At 41.7% G+C, this 22,893-nt stretch overlaps 1 protein-coding gene across 2 annotated transcripts; it reads left to right on the top strand.

The window, feature by feature from the left end:
* The first annotated feature begins 1,448 nt into the window (after positions 1-1,448).
* Positions 1,449-5,870, top strand: ATP5MC3 (ATP synthase membrane subunit c locus 3). Of its 2 annotated transcripts, none has more exons than XM_037912274.2 (5): positions 1,449-1,883; positions 1,974-2,071; positions 3,305-3,382; positions 3,727-3,920; positions 5,618-5,870. In XM_037912274.2, exons 2-5 carry the CDS (start codon positions 2,033-2,035, stop codon positions 5,730-5,732), a joined length of 426 nt encoding a protein of 141 aa, XP_037768202.1. In that variant the 5' UTR covers positions 1,449-1,883; positions 1,974-2,032; the 3' UTR covers positions 5,733-5,870. The 2 variants fall into 2 exon arrangements, with proteins under 2 accessions (XP_037768202.1, XP_037768203.1); XM_037912275.2 differs by having other exon boundaries at positions 1,722-1,883; positions 3,305-3,367.
* The last annotated feature ends 17,023 nt before the right edge of the window (positions 5,871-22,893 follow it).

The following is a 22,893-nucleotide window of genomic DNA, read 5'->3' as shown; positions in this document are numbered from 1 at the left end:
CCTGGAAGGGTCCGATTGATTTCAGTGGGACTCTGCACACAGGCAGGGGTTTGCTCATGCAGAGCTCACTGCAAGAATAAGGCCTCGCTGCTACCAATGCTAGAACTCTTTTCTTCCACACTGCTACATTAGTAAAAATGTCACCACTTAACTATTCAGAAAAACAAACAAAAGCTTTAAGACAGAACCTTCCTCTAGGTCACCTGGTGTGTTTTATGTCTGATTTGTGGTGCTTGACCTTTTATAATGCAAGATGATTGGGGAAGTGATCTTTCTTCTGTGTCTTGTACACTGATGGGTACACCAATGTCCATTACAAAATAATTAATTTGTTGCTTAATAGATTTTTAAGGTCAGAAGTAACCATTAGATCTAGTCTGACCTCTTGTATAACATAGGCCATTGTATTTCACCTGGCTCTCCCTGTCTGAGCTCAATAACTTGTGTCTGACTAATGTATAGCTTCTAGTAAAGCATCCCGCCTTAATCTGAAGACAAGAGGTGGGGAAACAACCACTTCCTTTGGTAGTTTGTTCCAATGGTTAATCACTTTCACTGTTAAAAATGATGCCTTATTTCTAATTTAAATTTATCAAGCTTTAACTTCCAGCCTTTGTTTCTTGCTATGCCTTTCTCCACTAAATTAAAGAGCCCTTTAGTACCCGGTATTTTCTCCCCAGAATGATACTTTTACATAAGCTGAACAGTTGGAGCTCTTTAAGTCTTTCACTGTATTTTTTGCAACCCTCGGATCATTTGTGTGGTTCTTTTCTGCATCCTCTCATTTTTTCAGCATATTTTTTAAAATGGAAACACCAGCACTGTATGCAGTATTCCAGAATTGGTCTCACTAAGGTGGTGTAGGGAGGTGATTTTACCTCCGTTCTCCTCTGTTTATATATCCCAGGATCACATTAGCCCTTTTGACCACAACATTACATTGGGAGCTTATGCTGAGCTACCTGTCCAATATGACTCCTAAATCCTTCTCAGCATTACTGCTTTCCAGTCCCTCATTTGGTTGGTATGGTCCTGCATTCTTTGTTCCTAGATTATCATAGTTAAGTACTAACAAGCAACTTCAATTTTTTCTTGGAAGTCTTAGTTCTGGTCTTTGCATTTATTTTGTATTCATGTTTTACCTAGGGTAAAACTTTTCCACTATTTTAGGGATGCCCTTTACTTGAGCTGTAACTCCCAGTATCAAGTCAACATACTCTTGTCCTGCATGTCAACAACAATAATGCAAAGACCAAGCCCTGTAATTTGGGGCTATGGCATAAAACATTGCAGGGAGCTGTCCCATAAGAATAATGGTTGTGGTTCCTTGGCAGCATTTTCACTATGAAAGAAAGTGAGCACAAAAACTGGTCCAAAAAGTTTTGGACCAGTAAAAGGGGCAGCACTGCTGTGACGTGTGAAAGCAGTGGAAACAAAGGCGGTGTCACTGGAAATGATTTCTCAAAGGAAGTACCAGGGGCCTGGAGCCCAGGCGGGGCGGCTGGGAAACACTGTAGGCTCTTCGGGGCAGGGACCAGCTCCCAGTGCGGCTCTGGCGCCTGCCCATGCTTGCTTGGCCCTCAGGCCCGGCTCCTCGGAGGGATTTCAGTGCCGAACGGCCCTGGCACGACGCTAGGAAGGCGAGCGCGGGAAGAAAGCGGGACTCGGAGCCGCAAAGCCCCAAGCAGGGCGCGCGGGAGGCTGCGCTCGGCGCGGCTCAGTCCCGCCCCCTGCGGCGGGACCAATAAAGTTGCTACAAAGTGACCTTGGGCTGCGGCGTTCCCCCCCCCCCCCCCCCCCCCCCACATCCGGGCGCTCCTCGCCCCCGCCGCGCCTGCGCACCCCGCCCCATTCAGTCCGCTCGACCTCTGCCGCTGCAGCCGGTAAGTGTGGGGGAGCCGGGGACGGTCGCCCCATCTGCCCCCATCTACCTCGCGGCACCCCGGCCCTAACCGCGGTTGCTCTCTCCGCAGGGAGGCGGATTCCAGCGAGGAGGCCCCGGGGACACAGCGCCAGCCCGCAGCCCTCTGCCATGTTCGCCTGCGTGAAGCTCGCCTCCTCCCCGGCCCTGGTGAGTGCAGCCGGCTGCGCCGCCGCTGCGGCTCGGGACAGCTCCGGCGCGGCCCCCTGCAGGCTGCTGGCTTCAGGTCCCAGCTCCGGGAGGTAGGGGGCGGCGGTGAGGCTGCAGCGGGGGCTTCCCCAGTGCCAGGAGTGAGCTGCCGCCGTGGCCCGGCTCCCCCGGCCTGGCTTCCCCGGCCCCTTGCTGTAGGTCAAGGCCCTTCTCTGCAGCCTCCGGCTCCGCGGTGAGGAGCGGGATCTGGGGGGAGAGAAGCGATCCCCCCGCCCCGAGGGCTGGGCGCTGCTCGTGAGGCCTGGCGCCCGCTCAGCCCCTTGCTGTAGGTCAAACTCCAGCTTATCGCTTCCGCTGTGCAGGAGCGAGACACTCTGCCCGTGCCGGGATCACTCGGCGCAGCCGGCGCCCTCCCCGTTCTGCCGCGGACACGGGCCGGTACGAGTCACCGTGACCTTAGAGCGGTGGGAGCCCAAGGACACCAGCAGGCCGCGCTGGAGAGAGGGTTCATTCATTCCTCCCTTGCTAGATTTAATTTTGGGTGTTGTCTCTCAAAAGTTACCAATTCCTTCTTACAGAGTAGCTAAGGATTTTTAAGTGCATTGCAGTGGATTTTTATTACTGCTGAAAAACTCAAGTTTCTACTTTATTCTTCTTAGCTCTGAAACATGAGGGCAGTTACCCTTTCAAAATGAGATCTGAATTATTCTTGCAGTCTTCTGTATTTCACTGTTCAGCTATAGCATGATACTCACAAATAAGCAAGTCAGAAGCACTTGTTTTGATATAAACAAATGGGTAGCAACTTGATTAGTGTCGGGTTACAAATGTTCAGTGTCTTGCTTTCATTTCAATTTCTAAAATGTGTTATCTCACCCTTTGTTTTAAGTGTGATTTATCTAATAGCAATAAAAACATTATTTGCTCTCAGTATTACAGTGCTGTTTAGCAATGGCTCCAAATAATGGATTAGCATGAACATCGACATAAAGAACCCGTTCCAGAAAAGAGGACTGTGAGTTAGGGAATCAGGTGATAAATGAAAGCTTTCTTCTTATCTTGCATTGACATTGCTAGATTTGTCAATGTCCACTGCCTTGACCTTAAGATGAAAGACTTAGTGACTAGCAAAGTCCTTGATCTTATAAAAAAAAAAAAATCACTATTAAAAGCCAGTGCAGTTATGTAGAAATATGTTTGTGGTCAAATATGACACTCTATTTTCTCTTACAGATCCGTGCAGGATCAAGAGTCTTGTACAGACCAATTTCTGCATCAGTGTTGTCTAAGCCAGAGGTCAGGACTGGAGAGGTACCTTATAAACTAAACTCTGTAGCTTCCTAAACTTTCTGGTGAGCCCAAGTGTTCTCATCCTAGTTTTCAAATGTACTTTACTAACTAAAATATTGACTGTATGACAGATCCGTAAAGGGTCATCTAATACATTTTCTCCCATCAAAGCTACAGTCCTTTATGTTCTGCAAGTAACATACCGAAGTCTAAACTTCCAGTCACAGACTCTAGTAAACTCTTTAACCACTCTGGTTTACTATATTTGTAATAGAAGAATGGTAGAATAACTCAAAACTTCAAAATAGCTTTGGAAGATCTCAGTTTGTCTCTGTATTTAAATGCTTTTCATGTTTGTTTCTCAGGGCAGCTCAACACTTAATGGAGCCCAGAATGCTGTCTCCCAAGTAGCACTTAGAGAGTTCCAGACTAGTGCTGTCAGCAGGGATATTGACACTGCTGCCAAATTTATTGGTGCTGGCGCTGCCACAGTAGGAGTGGCTGGTTCTGGTGCTGGTATCGGAACAGTCTTTGGTAGTCTAATCATTGGTTATGCCAGGTAATCCTTTTTTTAATATCACTTAAGTTGCATGCAAACCTATTTAATGATAAACTTGAAGATATATATTGGTAGCAAAGTCTTGATAAACTTCCACTAAAACAGTTAGTGTGTAGAGTTGAAGTAAAGCCCCTCGAATAATTCTTCTAACATGACAAGCTGTTAGAGTATTAGGTAACGGCACACCAGGCACAAGTGCTGAATTTCTAATATTCCAGATTTGGGTATATGCAAACCTTACGTGACTTCTTAGGACAAACCAACTACAGCTAAATCAGTGTTTCATGTTTAGTTCTTCAGTACTAGCTTCAACTCTGAGACTCCAAAACCTATCCTAGACTGAATATAGCTTAACAATATTTTGTAGGGGACAATCCTACATTAATAGAGGGACAAACTGGATGGTGGATGTTAATATTTAACTTGAGATCCTGTGCCTCTTTTAACCCAATTATCAGGATTGTTCTTAAGAAGTAAGGTTGATTACAGGGCTGGAGCAAGAATCTTTTACTTAATGTTGTGCCAAATGCAGCTTTATAGAGTTACTGCAGTAACTACTTCCATGGCAACCAATTTCAGACAAGTGATTCCACTGTTGGAGCTTGAGAAGGGGAAACACCTTTAAAGAGGGAGAGATCTTAGTTCACTGTGTTCATAATTTTGTTTCCCCTATTTCATTTGTTTAATTCCCATACAGTAGTATCTCGAATCTTACTACTGAGCAGACAGCAACTGGCACAGGCATGAAATTACTTAACTAGCTGTAGAGTTCCTGCTTTCTCTTCTCCCCTCTCGCCCTCCCCCCGCCCCAACAAAAATATATTTAAACACTTTAACTTGTTTCCATTTATGAACACTCTTACAAAGTATCAACTTGGCATTAAATGCCTGGTTTTATTTCCCATTCAGGAAACAAAAATATGCTTCTAACCAAACTAGTTACTTTATCTCTTGAAACTACAAAAAAAATAACTGTTTCAAATTGACATTTGTGCTTGCTTTTTTTTTTTTTTTTTTTTTTTGTGGGGTGGAGTGGGGCAGGGAGGCAAGTGTTACAAGTTACTAATCCATAATTACTTTCTATTCTCTTCTTTCCTCCCACACTTCCTCAAGGATACTCAGTTGCAGTTTTAGGGGGCTGGCAAGCCATCTAAGGCAGAAATAGTTGAGTATTATGGGTTATCTGTAAGCCACCTAAATATTACAAGGGTGTTCAGAATAATCTGGATATATAACAAACTCAGGCCCCCAGGAATACTCAATTGTGTGCATTGCACACCAGTGGAATTAACCAGAGAAATCTTAGGCTGGTAGGTAATTACTGCATATGAACTCTCTCCATGTTGATATCTCTGTCTACCAAGGCTCTTTTGGTTTTGCACTTGTATAGACAGGGCCTTCATGTTTGTAATCTTGTGCTTGTGTAAAATGCCATACCCAAACATGGGTATATTAATATGCAGTGTACACAATTTAAATCCAGTCTTAACTTATTTAGAAGTCACGATTGTATGGTTAACTCTGTTAACGTTTGTGTGGGTTTACTGTGTGTTTTCCCTGCTATTAGCAGGGAATCTGTAGCATGAAAGTAATTTAAAATCCTTAACTGGCTCTGTCAGATGCATCAAACTAAATTAGCATAAATTGTTAATTTGTATGTATATAAAACAATCTTATACCTGCACGTTCTCTTTTAGAAATCCCTCTCTGAAGCAGCAGCTGTTTTCATATGCTATCCTGGGATTCGCCCTGTCTGAAGCTATGGGTCTCTTTTGTCTGATGGTTGCTTTCTTGATCCTGTTTGCAATGTGAAGAGATCTGCTGCTCGTAATGTTAGCATTAGTAAACTACAAATGTAATTGTATGTATTTTACTGAGGCTCCCAAAATGTTGGTGTCGTGGAAATGAACATTATTTCCAAAGTCATTTCATTAAAGATAATAACTTTAACTGTCTGGCTGTGGCCTTCATTTATTAATTTGAACACTCTGTCTATTGGGTATGATTTTTGGGGGGGGAAGGATATTAGTTAATGTGAAAAACTGTAAATGGGGGCCTATGCTGACCTGCAGTCACCACAAATTTCTCCTGATCCCAGTGAATTCACATGGAGTATAGGACCCTGTAACCATAACTTCAAACAGAACGCCATGAAGTTTGAAATGCACATTAAAGGCTTTCTCTATGTAGTTATTGCATATATCGTGTCAATTTTAATTTGAAGTTTGATGCATTTGTCATCTTTCTGGTTAAAGACCCCTAAAATAACCTGTCTAAGGCTACTGGTGACCTTAGGTATATGAAATACTAATGACTTTTGAAATAACATTCAGAACCACAATTAAACTTTTAGACCTACCTTCCTCTACTAAAACCATTTTGTTTCCTGTTCCCATGTTCAATTCCAATACTGCTGAACTTGATAATGTGTTCCATAGCACCTTTCATCTAAGGATCAAAATTGGGGTAGTCAATAGGAAGATAAAATCTGGACTGTCAGATGTTTCTGAACAGACCCTGAAATCTTTATTTACTACTTATTTTCTCTGGCATCTGGACTTTGACTGTACCTTGACCAAGACATTTGGACCTTGATAAAAAATAATTGACTACCCCTGATTTAAATGCTTGACAAACTGTGGGTAATGCTGCTACTTTAAGAAAGTCCACTGTCTTTTAAGAGTCCCATAGGTCCAGAAGCTTGGCCTGTTTCAAACCTCATTGCTCAAAAGGGGTTCTGCAATCCAATCTCCTGTATCCAAATCTTGGTCAGTCTTGACCAGTGTCTCAGACTCTTTAAATATCAGTTTACAAACTAATTGGGTCAGAGTTGACTATATGCAGGGAATCTTTAAAATACCAGGTGTGTTGTTCTATAGTGATTCTGCTTTAACAAACAGTATTAATGGGACTGATGACCATATGCAGCTTTGATTGTCTAAACTACAGTTTTCATCTGAGAGATCACTTTCTCAAACTACACACATTCTTGGTGGAGGAGATCAGGCCGTGAGGTCAAGTGTAGTGCTAACTTAATGCATATACCGGTTAGCTAACTCTGATTACTTAAAGGCTACTACTTGCTATGAAATAGAAGTAATTTGTATGGAAAGTACAGAAAATCCCAAAGAAGCTGGGGGTGTGTGTGTGTATGTATGTAAATTTTTTTTTGGTAAAGTAGGCATGGCAATATAATTTGAGCTGTTAAATAACCTGTACACTAAATCTTGTGGCTGTCTTTTAGACAATTATGTACACAACTCCACATTTTCTCTACCACAAACATTGCAATAATTCAGTCCTAGCTGCCTTACTAGCACAATTGTAAAAGTAGTTATGACTAGCTCTAAAAGAAAATTGAAAATCCAGTCACAACCTCCCACGTGGCAGCAATATTAAATAAATGCATGAGACCCTTTACCTCTCACAGAAGGTATATTCGGTAGCAACAAACTGCTAAAGGCTTGGATGATCACAACTGCTTGTTCTAACCTCCCAGCAAGAAAAACATCGCTAATGTTCATATTAAACTCTGTCCCTGAAACTTCTACCTGTTGGAAGTAATTTAAAATAGGATTTCTTGGAGTTTTGTAACCTTAAATTTACTTCCAACTAAGTATGTTCCATTATTCCCCCATTTAGTCAGCTGTCTTGCTGCTGAAAAACATTTAAACATCAAGCAGGCAGCAGAAAAGTCTTTGACATTCAGAAAGACGATTTTTTAAAAATATCCCTAATATAAAAGACAAATTGAACACTTGTAATTTTGGTATTGAAGTAAATTATTTTTCACTGTTAGTAGATACTCAAGAGCAAAAAGCTGCCACTGTAACATGTTTCTGTTTTCATATGTGCATATTCTCCTTCAATATTCTATCCTAAAACCTTTGTTAAGCCTGCAGGCATCTTAGTGTTGAGTGTATATTAACTGTTTCAAGTACACAGTAAGGAGGGCTTACCTACACGACACTTATGAGGTTAATGTAAGTAGGCCTAACCAATCACCTACTTTCTGCAACTGGAAGAGGCTTGGGGAGGGGATACCATACAAGCTTTTGGGGTCAACACCAGCCTTCCCCACCCACCCCCTTATGGTGATGAGAAAAAGTGTATGTGTGTGGTGGCCTCTCCCAAGCCTTGCATGGTTTGGGGATGGTGGTAGAGGGAGGCTAAAACGTCTCTGCAGGCTACTGAGAGCTCTCTTCTCTGACAGGTTTCAGAGTAACAGCCGTGTTAGTCTGTATTCACAAAACCCTCTGGTGGGAAATAGGAGCTAGCTCCTGTCTGAAGCTTGCCAACAAGCCAAAATGTAGTTTTTGAAAAATCTAGTGTGGCAACTTTAAAATAAACCCCATTGTTCTGCTTAGTCCTTGGATATTAAACAGAGGAGCTAAATGAACCATCATCTATGTTATTTGCTAAGTAATAATTCATGTTTGCCATTTGTATTGTGATAATGCTGGGGGATGGGGGTATGTTAAGATCCCAATATGTTAGGGATTGTACAAACCCATAACAAAACTACAGACTTGCCCATTAGAAGAGTTATTGAGATTCTTTGGGATGTCAAATCATGTATCCAGCTGATCTCAAATAAATCCAACCTTTCCCATAAAAGATAATCTACCATCTTGAGACCAATATTCTGTTGTTTGATTTATAGGGGGGAGGGGGTGCAAAATTCAGGTTATAATGTCAAACTGAGTGAAAATTTAAAGGGACACTGGTCAAGCTGATTTTTTTTAAACTGACTTTTTTTTTAATGGAGTACTCTTAGAAAAAAATATGGCCTTAAGAGGTTGTTTTTAACAAGGGGTTTTCTTCATTATTATTTGTATTGCAGTAGCTAGTAGCCCTGATCATGGATTAGAACCTCATTGTGCTAGGCACTTTACACACAGAAAAAAACAGTCCTGGCTCTGCTGTTAATATTTAGAAGGGTCTTTTTGGTGGACCCATATGCAACATTACCAAAGATGCTTGCAGACACTCCTACTCTTTTATCTATGTACGTGCCTATTTGTAGCCTCTTCAATTTCAATTTACTGATAAATACTCTTGCAAAGCTCTGGGTAGACAATGTGCTGTTAACCAAACAGAAAATGATTATACAACTGATGAGAGACAAGATGGGGGAAGTAATATCTTTTATTGGCCCAACCTCTGCTGGTGAAAGACAAGCGTTTGAGCTTACACAGAGCTCTTCTTCAGGTCTGGGGAAACTACTCATAGTGTCACAGCTAAATACAAGGTGGAACAGATTGTTTAGGATAAGGAGTTAACACATGTTGTAATAGACCATTCAAGGGAAAGTGGGGAGTTAACACTGCTGCAGTAATAGGACAAAAAAGGAGAGTCAGTGGATTATAGATTGTTTTAATAAGCCATAAATTCAGTGTCTTTACTGAGTCCATGATTTTTAGTCTAACAAAGTTGTGAGTTTAAGCTCCCAGTGTTATGCAGATTTCCTTTGAGGATGAGGGCTGAGAGGTCAAATAATTGACGAATGAAAAAAAACAAAAAAAACCCAACACATTTTATTCTTTAACCTCAGAGGAATTTTAGGTGCTACATTAGGATCTACTGTAGTTAAATTTTTCAGATAGAAATATGATTTGAGTTGACAATATCTGACCCATTATGGACTGCTTACTGCCATTAAATGATCAACAAGCCTCAGACACTGCAATAAGACTATTAAATGTGAGATACAGATGTGATTTTTGCATTTAATTGAGCTGTTGCTTTAGGTATAATTAAAATAAATGTTTATGTAACTAAAGGAAACAGTTTACATTTATAGCAGTAAGTTTTTTCTGCATTGATTAAGAGCATAAACATTCTGGTTCAAAGAACAGACTTGTAAATGAAGATCCTATCGTTTTCCCCATTGCATTTTAGCAATCATAGTCTGAGGAAATTTCATTGCCCTGTTAACTGTGTGACTCTCACTAATGTTAATTGGATTCAGGTGTCCACAGTATACTAAACTTTGTTCTGGTGATAATGCTAACATTTTGTTGTATGCATACTTTGCATTGCAAATAGCTTTTATTAAATTGAATAAATATGTAAATCTTATGGTTGCATTTTAAGGAGCTATAATTCTGATATTATTCAGCACCTCTGTTTAGCAATCAGCAATGTTTAAATTACATAACATTTTCCTTCTTCATTTATAAAGGTTGCCTTACTGTCTTGGATCAACCACAAAAGATGCTTTTAGTACTATAGCTGCTGGAATTTTTTAATAAAAATGCAAAATGTTTTAGCTAATGTTTTGTATTTTATTTAAAGAACATTGTCAACTTAAAAATCACACTTTTTTGAAATTGGAATTGCTAGTATGTTCAAATATTATCTAAGAATTTAATAAATTAAAGATTAGAAGAGAACTATATTTTTATAATGTTCAATTTGTTTATGCATTAAAAGCATTTTGTGTATAGTCATTTGCACTGGTTTTCCACTGTCCATTTTTCATATTGCTTGTGGGTTTTTTGTACAGTAACATTGGCAGAAAAAAGCATTTTTCATAATAGGAAAATATTGTTGCTAAACTAGAAATTGTCAGGTAGTTCATAGTCAAGTGCAGTTTCCTAAAATACTTTAAATTTTTTTTAATTTGAAGATATTTCAAATGATCAGTATCCTTTAAACTTTGGCTAAGTGCACTCCATACTTGCTAATAGTATTTAAAGTGTGCAAACTGCATTTATTTTTCTGCTTTCAGTGTTTTGAGATACAGGTACTTAGCATAATTCTTACAATATAATTTGGTTTTATTGAGCTGTGTAACCAGCTCAATGTATTAAAATTTAAAATGATAGATTCTGGTAGTATAGTGATTGCAGACAAAGTGATGGCAGGCATTTTGTGCTCTGTAATAGCTCATATGCAGCATAAGACATACTGGTTATGACTGAGGTGGTCGAACCCCTTCTCTCAAAAGTGGTAAGATTTTTAAACTGCCAACTACAATAGAAAGCCACCCATCCACATCTGATCTGTAGGAACTGAGTATTCTGGTAGCATGAGGCTAGTGTCAGCACTGGCTGTGAGACATAGACTTTGTCTTCACTGCAGTGTAATTTCAAGTTGGACATTACAAGTCAGTACAGCATGACCACACTGCAGAACAGCATTGAGTACCCCACATATGTAGTCACACACTGCGTCAGTACTGGTGCTGTATTCAATCCTGAAATGCAAAGATTTCTGGGTACATACCCTATGTCCTATGAAAGTGAACCCTGGGTATGTGGCAACATGTCTGACCCCTATGGAGATTGTTGGCAGAAATGGTCTAGGCCCACAAAATTGCCAGGATGCAAGCTGGTGTTCTGTTACCTCCTTGAGCTTCAAGGAGGTAATCTGCTTGTTTTAACAGTTGGGACTGACCCCCCCCCTGCTGTTTTTTATTGAAACAATAATTATTTGATGTGCCTTTGCAGAATTTGCCACAAAAAGATGGTGGAGGTGGCTTGCTGATACAAGCACAAGACAAAAAGGCCAGCATTATGCAGATATGGCCGCATGGACCGAGCAAGTGCTGTCTTTCCTGTCAGACATCCCTAGGCACACTAGGCAGACAGCTGCTTCTAGATCAGGGCCACAAGCACAGAGTGGTGGGACTACATTGTGAAACACAGGATAACCAGCAGCGTCAGGGTCCAGAGCTTTTGAATGAGGAAACTACATTCATGGAGCTGTGCAAAGCGCCCACCCCAGCCCTTGTGTGTCAGAACACCCAGAAGAGAGAGGCAATAATGATCTGGAATCATGTTACTATTGCCTTGTGGAAATTAGCAACCTTGGATTGTTATAGATCTGTCCGTGATCAGTTTGGGGTTGGTTCAATGGTCACCATACACAAGGAACTTATTACTCTACAGTAACACACGGCAGTTCAGATGGGAAATATTCCCCTCTAAAATGCAGAATTTGAATGGATGAAGTTTCCAAACTGTGCCGGTGCTATTAATGCCACACGTGTTCCCATCCTATACTCCCTTTCTGGAGCAAATGAGTACTTATCAGGAAAGACTACTACTTCATTATGGATCGCTGTAGACATCTACATAGGACGCAGTGGCACAGGCAGCCCCGATTCTAGGGACTTCCAGAGATCTGGTCTGATTCAGCTTGAGCTAGCTAGTACTTTATTCCCTCCTAGCCACACAGTCATCTATGGGTGTTTGTGACCACTCTTTTTAGATGACCCGGCTACCCTCTACTGTACTAGCTGATGAAGGCGTATCCCAATTTCTGCCAAATGGGCAGGAGACTGTACAAGTAGACACTGAGCAGGTGCAGGATGGTGGTGAAATGTGCCTATGGTTGGCTGAAGACAAGATGGTGCTCCTCATAGACTTGCTTGGACTGTAGTGTGTATGATGTCATACATTTGATTAGGGTGTGTTGTATGCTTCGTAACATATACAAGGGTAAGAGGAAATATTTTGGGCAGAATGGATTGAAGACGTCCAGAGTTTGTAGTCTGCTTATAGACAACCAACTAGTGGACATCTTGATAGTGGTGCAGGGCTCATTACAGCAAAGACCATAGGGCATGCCTCTGGCATCCCTGAGCTTCATGGAGTATACTGAGGCTGGTGCCACACTTTGGCCAGAGGCATGAAATGAAATGCAACATTGGATGATTTGGTATGAAAGTGGACATGTCAATTTCAGTTTCTTGCAGTTATCCATTGTAACCCCAGACTCCAGCATGTGGCCAAATAAAGCTTTACTGAAGGTAAACATATTTGGGCAGTCCAGCCAGCATTACAAAGTTGAAAAGATGTGCAGAACATTAACAGGTGTAAGCAAGAATATAACAGTGCAAAATATTCAAACAGCAAAGAGCAAAATAAACTGAAAATATTGATGTGCACTGTTACATCAGTTTGTTCCCCTGCATAGGAATAGGGGCAGAACACAGCAGCTACTGCTGATGGTGTGCGGTGCTATGGCTCATTGATTTGCTCTCCCACACCCAGACTTGTACATATGCTGGAAGACATGGTGCGATGGAAGTGAAGTGATGGGACTGGACAGGTGGGTTGGGCAGTAGAGCTTGGAATTAATTGGCTCATGATCCCTAAAAATCTCTCAGGCATCCCTTTGAAATGCCATGTCTTGCTCCCTCATCTTCTTATCATGGCAAAGGCACTGTGCCACCATCTCCTTTTCAGCCAGAGTTCACGTCTCCTCTGACACTAGGTCCTCCTTTGCAGCCATCCCTTGGCCCTCCTGCTGTTGCTGAACTCCATTTTGTGATGCTGGTCTTACTGCCCGGAGAGTACCAGCTCTTCTGTTGTTTGGCGCTCAGGCTCTATAGCCATTAGCTCACAGAGAGCAGTCTCTAAGGTGTCCTCTCCTCCCTCACTACATCCGAGCCTCTCTTGAAAATTCCTAACAAACAAACAAAAGGTCTGAATGTGTGTGAGTCCCGATGTAGTTTTACATCCTTCCTGTGGAATTTGGAAAAAGAAATTGTAACTTTTATCTCATGCCATTCCATTCACCGCCTTGCTGTGATTGCTAGCTTCTGCCAGATTCCAAGTTTTGTTAACGCACATTCCTAGAAAAAAAATGGTGAGTACCAGAACCTTCCCACTAAGCAAAATCTTCACTGTAATAGGGGAGACTTTTCTTGAGAGGTGGGTGGGGAGATCAGTCCTGATGAAGCAGCAGCATTGGTGATTATATCAAGCTTGGTCTAAGCTGCTGTGGTGTTAGGTGATGTGGTCCTGTTGGAGATCCCGAGCTGGAAGAGGAGAGAGCAGATATTCCAGGGCTCAGACTGGAGACCTTCTGATTGTGCATGGGAAATCTTTCTGTGTCTTGTAGTAGCTGAACTACAAAATGGCTAGAGCTACGGGGGAGGCAGAGGGAGGCCTGCCTTGCACAGGTATAGACCAAGTGGAACTCTGACTTTACAATAACAATAATGGTTGTGCCCACATTACCTGGCTGAGATGCTATATCCTCCACTGGTTCTTCCATGAAAAGCTCCTCCACCCTACTGTGCTTTGGTTTACCAAAGAGATCCTGTGATTTGGGACTGAGGTCTTCTCCAGGCTGGCTGTTCACAACCAAGGGGATGGCTTCTGTGCCTTTACAGACATCCAAGTTCCAAGCCTGCACCCATCCTGACTTCACATATGAGCTTAGGCTGAAATGGGAGCTGTGCACGGGACAATGCATAGAACACCATCCAGCACCTCATAAAACAGGCAGCTCTTGGGTGGCATGGGGCTTGGAATTGTTATTCTTGGCACTCCAATAACTCACCTTGAGCCCATTCTTCTTCTCCCTGCGCCGTTGTCCAGTTCAGTTGATCCTATGATTGGCCAGCAGTTTTTGGGCTATGGAATCTTATAGATGGGCAGTTCTCACTCCAGGCCAAAGGTCAACCAAGATTTTAGTATTATCCTCCGGCCAGGTGGCAGTATGCTTGGCAAGCATTCTTCTCACTGCTGTGTTGGAGACCAGAGATGACAAAAGTTGAAGGTATTTCAAGCAGTGTGGGCCCAAAGATGCTGAGTAGAACTATAGGAAGGTAGCCAACTTCCAGGTAGGGGACAGAGCACAGGTAGATGACAAGACAGAACATAGGAATAGGTGCTCTGGGGACTTCTGGAAAGGGATCGGTGGAAAGGGATTATCGATTGTTATGACTGGTCGTAGCTGCACATTTTCATTGCAGTCACTTAAAGTTAGCATAAAGGAGCAAGCTAACGTGGCTTAGCCCATACCTCAAAACATGATGAATGGCTCACCATATGGCAAGACTATGATATAACTGGAGGGTGATGGTGTCTGTATATGGAGTGTGTTAACAAGAAAACTTGTGACTCACAACAAGTTAATTCTCTAGAGAAGACAAAGCCCATGTTACAGTGTGGAGCATGACAACTACCTTTTGGCCAACAAGTGAAAAAACTTGGAGCAATGCTGAGTGATCACATCATACATTTAATGACTAAAGCTTAGATGTAATCATTTACACAGCCAGCCAAGAAAGCACAGAAAATATAAATTAAAGAATTTTAAAGTTTTTCTAGTTATAATTCAGAAAATCTCCTTGCCTTTGAATAGGTAAGATTAATATGAGGATTAGGCCTACACATGAAGATCTGTAAAGCCTTGTCTGGATTTTCTTAAAGTATAATGAAGTTACTACTTAATTTGGTACTGTAGATCCCTACCAGTTTTGAAGTGTATTTTTTGTACATCATTGTCATATGTTAGGATATAATCTATACATTTGTTTTATTTAGTCATTCAGTAATCATTCTGGTTCTTGAGTGTGTCTTAACTAATTGTTACAACTGTGCCACATTGGAAATAAAGGCTCTGCACATTGTTTTATGGTCTAACATAAACTTGAAACCTGCAATAAGAATATTTATATAACCAAAAACATGCCTTTCTTTCTATCCATCAGTAAAAGTTGAACAATGCAACCCTTTTGCTCTCCAGCCACAACAGGCTCAGAACCAAATTGGATACAAGTAACTCTTCCAGATAACATTGGGATTTGGTCCAGACTAAAATTCTTAAATCTGATTTGTCCAGAGGTATGCCTACCGCTCTGCTCAATGTTAAAGTACATCTCCTCATCCAAATGCTCACCACATAACATGGCCTCATTCCGGCCTCTGTACAGGCACTTAGGATAACCTCTGGGCATGATTATGCACTATCATTTCAATCGACCACCTGCCAAGTAATCCTGAATTACTCCAATCAGCTCTCAATATGAGATCATTTCTGACTTTGGATCTCTTATCCACTCTGAATACGCTTCATCTTAACAAGACCTACTCTGTTCCTTTGCAACAGACCAGTCTTGCCTAAATGAATGACACCTATGAGAAAGGCCCAGCCCCGTCACAAGGAAGTACACTGTTGGCATCAGCTGGGTGCAAAAAACATAAATACCTTGTCAACAAACAACTAACTGGTAAAGCACCCCAAAACCAAGGCCAATGAAAGCAATAACTTTTTTTAAAATGACAACAAACTGATAGCCAAGAAACAACCATCCTCAAAGAGAAAAGGGGTGATTAGATGATCCGGGTGAATGAAGGACATTTACTGTATGGATTTTCCCATTTTCACACTTCTGTGGCATAGTGTTGGCTCCCTGATCCATCTAATGTCTCTTGGAAAACCAGAGAATCAGAATCACAGCTCTCTCTGCCCACTTACGGATCCTAGCTGGTGGGACCCAACTTAACTGCCCCCAGAAGCACCAAAAGACTTGACTTCATAGATATTTATTTAGGTCAGAAGGGACCATTATGATCATCTATTCTGACCTCCTGCACAATGCAGGCCACAGAATTTCACCCACCACTCCTACAAAAAAAACCTCACACCTATATCTGTGCTATTGAAGTCCTCAAATCGTAGTTTAAAGACTTCAAGGAGCAGAGAATCCGCCAGCAAGTGACCCGTGCCCCATGCTACAGAGGAAGGCGAAAAACCTCCAGGGCCTCTTCCAATCTGCCTTGGAGGAAAATTCCTCCCGACCCCAAATATGGCGATCAGCTAAACCCTGAGCATATGGGCAAGATTCATCAGCCAGATACTACAGAAAATTCTTTCCTGGGTAACTCGGAACTCACCCCATCTAATAGCCCATCACAGGCCATTGGGCCTACTTACCATGAATATTTAATTACCAAAACCATGTTATCCCATCATACCATCTCCCCCATAAACTTATCGAGTTTAATCTTAAAGCCAGATAGATCTTTTGCCCCCACTGCTTCCCTTGGAAGGCTATTCCAAAACTTCACTCCTCTGATGGTTAAAAACCTTCGTCTAATTTCTAGTCTAAATTTCCTAGTGGCCAGTTTATATCCATTTGTTCTTGTGTCCACATTGGTACTGAGCTTAAATAATCCCTCTCCCCCTCCGGTATTTATCCCTCTGATGTATTTATAGAGAGCAATCATATCTCCCCTCAACCTTCTTTTAGTTAGGCTAAACAAGCCAAGCTCCCTGAGTCCCCTTTCATAAGGCAAGTTTTCCATTCCTCGGATCATCCTAGTAGCCCTTCTCTGTACCTGTTCCAGTTTGAATTCATCCTTCTTAAACTTGGGAGACCAGAACTGCACACAGTATTCCAGGTGAGGTCTCACCAGTGCCTTGTATAACGGTACTAAAACCTCCTTATCCCTACTGGAAATACCTCTCCTGATGCATCTCAAGACCGCATTAGCTTTTTCACAGCCATATCACATTGGCAGCTCATAGTCATCCTATGACCAACCAATACTCCAAGGTCCTTTTCCTCCTCCGTTACTTCTAATTGATGCGTCCCTAGCTTATAACTAAAATTCTTGTTATTAATCCCTAAATGCATGACCTTACGCTTCTCACTATTAAATTTCCTCCTATTACTATTACTCCAGTTTACAAGGTCATCCAGATCCTCCTGTAGGGTATCCCTGTCCTTCTCTAAATTGGCAATACCTCCCAGCTTTGTATCATCCGCAAACTTTATTAGCACACTCCCACTTTTTGTGCCAAGGTCATTAATAAAAAGATTAAATAAGATTGGTCCCAAAACTAATCCTTGAGGAACTCCACTGGTAACCTCCCTCCAGCCTGACAGTTCACCTTTCAGTAGGACCCATTGTAGTCTCCCCTTTAACCAATTCCTTATCCACCTTTCAATTTTCCTATTGATCCCCATCTTATCCAATTTAACTAATAATTCCCCATGTGGCACGGTATCAAATGCCTTACTAAAATCTAGGTAAATTAGATCCACTGCGTTTCCTTTGTCTAAAAAATCTGTTACTTTCTCAAAGAAGGAGATCAGGTTGGTTTGGCACGATCTACCTTTTGTAAAACCATGTTGTATTTTGTCCCATTTACCATTGACTTCAATGTCCTTAACTACCTTCTCCTTCAAATTTTTTTCCAAGACCTTGCATACTACAGATGTCAAACTAACAGGCCTATAATTACCCGGATCACTTTTTTTCCCTTTCTTAAAAATAGGAACTATGTTAGCAATTCTCCAATCATACGGTACAACCCCTGAGTTTACAGATTCATTAAAAATTCTTGCTAATGGGCTTGCAATTTCATGTGCCAATTCCTTTAATATTCTTGGATGAAGATTATCTGGCCCCCCCGATTTAGTCCCATTAAGCTGTTTGAGTTTCGCTTCTACCTCAAATATGGTAATGTCTAGCTCCATATCCTCATTCCCATTTGTCATGCTACTTTATCCCTAAGATCCTCTTTAGTCTTATTAAAGACTGAGGCAAAGTATATGTTTAGATATTGAGCCATGCCTAGATTATTCTTGACCTCCATTCCATCCTCAGTGTTTAGCGGTCCCACTTCTTCTTTCTTTGTTTTCTTCTTATTTATATGACTATAGAACCTTTTACTATTGGTTTTAATTCCCTTTGCAAGGTCCAACTCTACCTGACTTTTAGCCTGTCTCACTTTATCCCTACATGTTCTGACCTCAATAAGGTAGCTTTCCTTGCTGATCCCTCCCTTCTTCCACTCCCTATATGCTTTCTGCTTTTTCTTAATCACCTCTCTGAGATGCTTGCTCATCCAGCTTGGTCTACAACTCCTGCCTATGAATTTTTTCCCCTTACTTGGGATGCAGGCTTCCGATAGCTTCTGCAGCTTTGATTTAAAATAATCCCAGGCCTCCTCTACCTTTAGATCCATAAATTCTTCAGTCCAATCCACTTCCCTAACTAATTTCCTTAATTTTTGAAAGTCAGCCCTTTTGAAATCAAAAACCCTAGCTGCAGATTTATTTTTATTAATCCTTCAGTTCAGTTTGAACTGAATTAGCTCATTATCACTTGAGCCAAGATTATCCCCTACAACCATTTCTTCTATGAGGTCCTCACTACTCACCAAAACCAAATCTAAAATGGCATCTCCTCTAGTCGGTTCAGGAACTACTTGCTGAAGGAATCCATCAGCTATCGCATCTAGGAAAATCTGAGCCCTATTATTATTACTAGCACTCGTCCTCCAGTCTGTATCTGGGAAGTTAAAGTCTCCCATGATCACACAGTTTCCATTAGTATTTACTTTATTAAAAACATTAAAAAGGGCTCTATCCATATCCAAATTAGATCCCAGCGGTCTATAGCACACCCCAAGCACTATCCCAGGGGAGGCCCTAATAGTTTTCTTCCCCAATTTAATTTTTGTCCAGACGGACTCAGTCATATCCACTTCATCGCTTCTTATTTCTTTACATTCTATCTCATCATTGATATACAGTGCTACTCCACCACCTTTACTTTTATTTCGGTCTTTCCTAAACAGCACATACCCTTCAATACCTGTAGTCCAGTCATGACTACTATTCCACCATGTTTCTGTTATGCCTATAATATCTGGTTTCACTTCCTGCACCAGTAGCTCTAGTTCCTCTATTTTGTTACCTAAGCTCCTCGCATTAGTGTACAAACATCTTAATTTTTGCTGTTTGGCCTCGCTCACATTCTGTACCCTATTAGGCACGGTCATTTTACTACCAGTATAACCTATTAGACTTGTATCTACACTGCCCTTCCTCCTACCCACGGCTGTATCCACTCTTACTTCATTTTCTTTCCTCTCAATGCTAAATTCTGGCGTGGAGATTACCTGGACATCTCCCAACCATCTCCCCCTAATTCCTAGTTTAAAGCTCTCTTAATCAGTTGTGCCAGCCTCCATCCTAGAAGTCTATTTCCTTCCCTACTCAGATGAAGTCCATCCAGAGAAAACTGTCCTCTATCCATGAATGCCTCCCAGTGGCCATACATCCCAAAGCCCTCCTTATAGCACCACTGCCTAAGCCATCTGTTGATAGTCATAATCTTGTCACACCTTTGTTGCCCTTCTCTAGGAACAGGCAGAATCCCACTAAAGATCACCTGAGCCTCAATTTCCTTAAGCGTCTTCCCCAGCCTAGCATAGTCTCCCTTAATACTTTCCAGTGAGAATCTATCCGTATCATTTGTTCCCACATGAAGGATAATTAGAGGATTCTTTCCCGCTCCCTTTAGAATCCTTTTCAACCTCAGGTCTACATCCTGTATCTTAGCACCTGGAAGACAGCATACCCTTCTATTCTCTGGATCAGCTCTGGTTGCAGGCCTATCTATTCTTCTCAGTAAAGAGTCCCCAATCACATAGACCTGTCTTTTCCTAGTGACAGTGCTATTCTCCAGTCTATCCCCTGTTCCCTCTGGCTGCAAGTTCTTTCCATTCCTATTCTCCCTTGTAATCCTCATTAACCCATCCTGTATCCTCCTGGGGCTCATATTTGGTGTAATCTCCATTAACTCTTCCCCTTTTCCTATAGGACTTTACCCTGAACACTCAAAAAATGCAGTCATAAGTAATGATTTTAAAACTGATTATATTCAGAGTCATTAGCTCAAATATTCTGAAGAGCGGACAGCAAGGGCCACACCATCATAACTGTGATTGGACAGCAAAGGTTTATCAAACAGGCTTTGATAATGTTCATCCCTCTAGGAACTTGAATACCAGAAAACTCTTACACAGGTTGTGGAAACAGAGAGACAGGCACAAAATGAAATGCCAGTCTGATGGGACAATACTATAGATAGTGATAGAGTATTCACTGTACTGACTTTACTGAAAACTGCATCACCTGCTCTTCTAGTATGGACCACAACATGAAAAAATCTGGTGGCACTCTGAACACCATGAACTCAGAAAACCTGCTATGTAGATTGTTCTAGTCCTAGCTTGTTTGGTATCTGACACAGAGGCAGTTAATAGCGACCTTCATTGCTTCTACTCAGAGATTGCTCTGCTTTCTCCCCAACCAGATCTAGGCCACTATAATGGCTCTATAGCATATGGTGGAGTGAGATATATTGGGGTTTAGCATCAGCAGTTCTTACTCCTCATCTTGTCCCTGCTGCTGTGTGTCTCCTGTTTTATCTGTTCTTGCCTCCTGTCCCCCCCCTCCCCCCTCCCCCGAGGTTTCTGGGCCAATTTGAGACTAAGGAAAGGCAGGGAACTGAATGACTAGCCTTGTAGCCCACAGTTCTCTGATCACTTTTAGGTAACCATTGCTGCAAGCCATGTCGTGCTAGAAGCTGGTAGCTGGTACATTTTAAAATGTAGCTCCTCAGAAATTGGTGCTATGTGAGAAAAGATGGGAGTGGTATAGTTGGAACAGGTGTGCTGGAAAAATTGTATAGTGAGGGTTCTGAGTCATTGAACCAAACTGTAAACCCTGTATATGATAGAAACCACTTCAAGCCAGAGGGTGTGGCAGCACCCCCAGCACCTATTAGTTGGAAAGTATAAAATCCCCATTGTTCCCTACTCTAAGCCTTTCAAGCCCCATGTGCAATCAAGAATTATTTTACAGTTGTGTAAATCTCCTACATATATATTATAACCTTTCTCCCACATGATCTCAAAGTACTTTACAAAGTACAAAGGTTGTGTGCAATGTTGCTGTCCTTGTGTTAGGCCCAGGATATTAGAGAGACAAATTTCAGAGTAACAGCCGTGTTAGTCTGTATTCGCAAAAAGAAAAGGAGTACTTGTGGCACCTTAGAGACTAACCAATTTATTTCAGCGTAAGCTTTCGTGAGCTACAGCTCACTTCATCGGATGCATACTGTGGAAAGTATAGAAGATCTTTTTATACGCACAAAGCATGAAAAAACGGGTGTTTTACCACTACAAAAGGTTTTCTCTCCCCCCACCCTACTCTCCTGCTGGTAATAGCTTATCTAAAGTGATCACTCTCCTTACAATAAGAAAAAGAGTACTTGTGGCACCTTAGAGACTAACCAATTTATTTGAGCATGAGCTTTCGTGAGCTACAGCTCACTTCATCGGATGCATACTGTGGAAACTGCAGAATGCATCCGATGAAGTGAGCTGTAGCTCACGAAAGCTCATGCTCAAATAAATTGGTTAGTCTCTATGGTGCCACAAGTACTCTTTTTCTTTTTGCGAATACAGACTAACACGGCTGTTACTCTGAAACCTCTCCTTACAATGTGTATGATAATCAAGTTGGGCCATTTCCAGCACAAATCCAGGGTTTAACAAGAACGTCTGAGGAGGGGGAGGGGAGGTAGGAAAAAACAAGGGGAAACAGGTTACCTTGCATAATGACTTAGCCACTCCCAGTCTCTATTCAAGCCTAAGTTAATTGTATCCAATTTGCAAATGAATTCCAATTCAACAGTCTCTCGCTGGAGTCTGGTTTTGAAGTTTTTTTGTTGTAATATCGCAACTTTCATGTCTGTAATCGCGTGACCAGAGAGATTGTAGTGTTCTCCGACTGGTTTATGAATGTTATAATTCTTGACATCTGATTTGTGTCCATTTATTCTTTTACGTAGAGACTGTCCAGTTTGACCAATGTACATGGCAGAGGGGCATTGCTGGCACATATCACATTGGTGGATGTGCAGGTGAATGAGCCTCTGATAGTGTGGCTGATGTTATCAGGCCCTGTGATGGTGTCCCCTGAATAGATATGTGGGCACAGTTGGCAACGGGCTTTGTTGCAAGGTTCCTGGGTTAGTGGTTCTGTTGTGTGGTATGTGGTTGCTGGTGAGTATTTGCTTCAGGTTGGGGGGCTGTCTGTAGGCAAGGACTGGCCTGTCTCCCAAGATTTGTGAGTATAAAAAGATCTTCTATACTTTCCACAGTATGCATCCGATGAAGTGAGCTGTAGCTCACGAAAGCTTATGCTCAAATAAATTGGTTAGTCTCTAAGGTGCCACAAGTACTCCTTTCCTTTTTAGAGAGACAAAGTGAGTGAGGTAATATCTGTTACCGGACCAATTTCTGTTGGTGAGAAAATTTTTGAGTGTACAAAGGCATCACTTCACCGGCCATTGTGCAGAGCCCAGCGACATGGTTTAGGACAGTAAGTGAAGAATGCTAAATTTAATTGAAACTTAAGGGG

Source organism: Chelonia mydas, chromosome 11 (assembly GCF_015237465.2).
Source record: "Chelonia mydas isolate rCheMyd1 chromosome 11, rCheMyd1.pri.v2, whole genome shotgun sequence".
In the NCBI taxonomy this organism is placed as follows: Eukaryota; Metazoa; Chordata; order Testudines; family Cheloniidae; genus Chelonia; species Chelonia mydas.
Note: the sequence above shows the minus strand (reverse complement) of the source record. Positions and strands in the feature narration are given on the sequence as shown.

What these genes read in the sequence shown, in the direction of transcription:
- ATP5MC3 (XM_037912274.2), top strand. Translation starts at nt 2,033, where the DNA reads ATGTTCGCCTGCGTGAAGCTCGCCTCCTCCCCGGCCCTG. An exon ending in TCGCCTCCTCCCCGGCCCTG is followed by an intron (nt 2,072 to 3,304) that starts GTGAGTGCAGCC and finishes TTTCTCTTACAG; the next exon opens with ATCCGTGCAGGATCAAGAGT. An exon ending in CTAATCATTGGTTATGCCAG is followed by an intron (nt 3,921 to 5,617) that starts GTAATCCTTTTT and finishes GTTCTCTTTTAG; the next exon opens with AAATCCCTCTCTGAAGCAGC.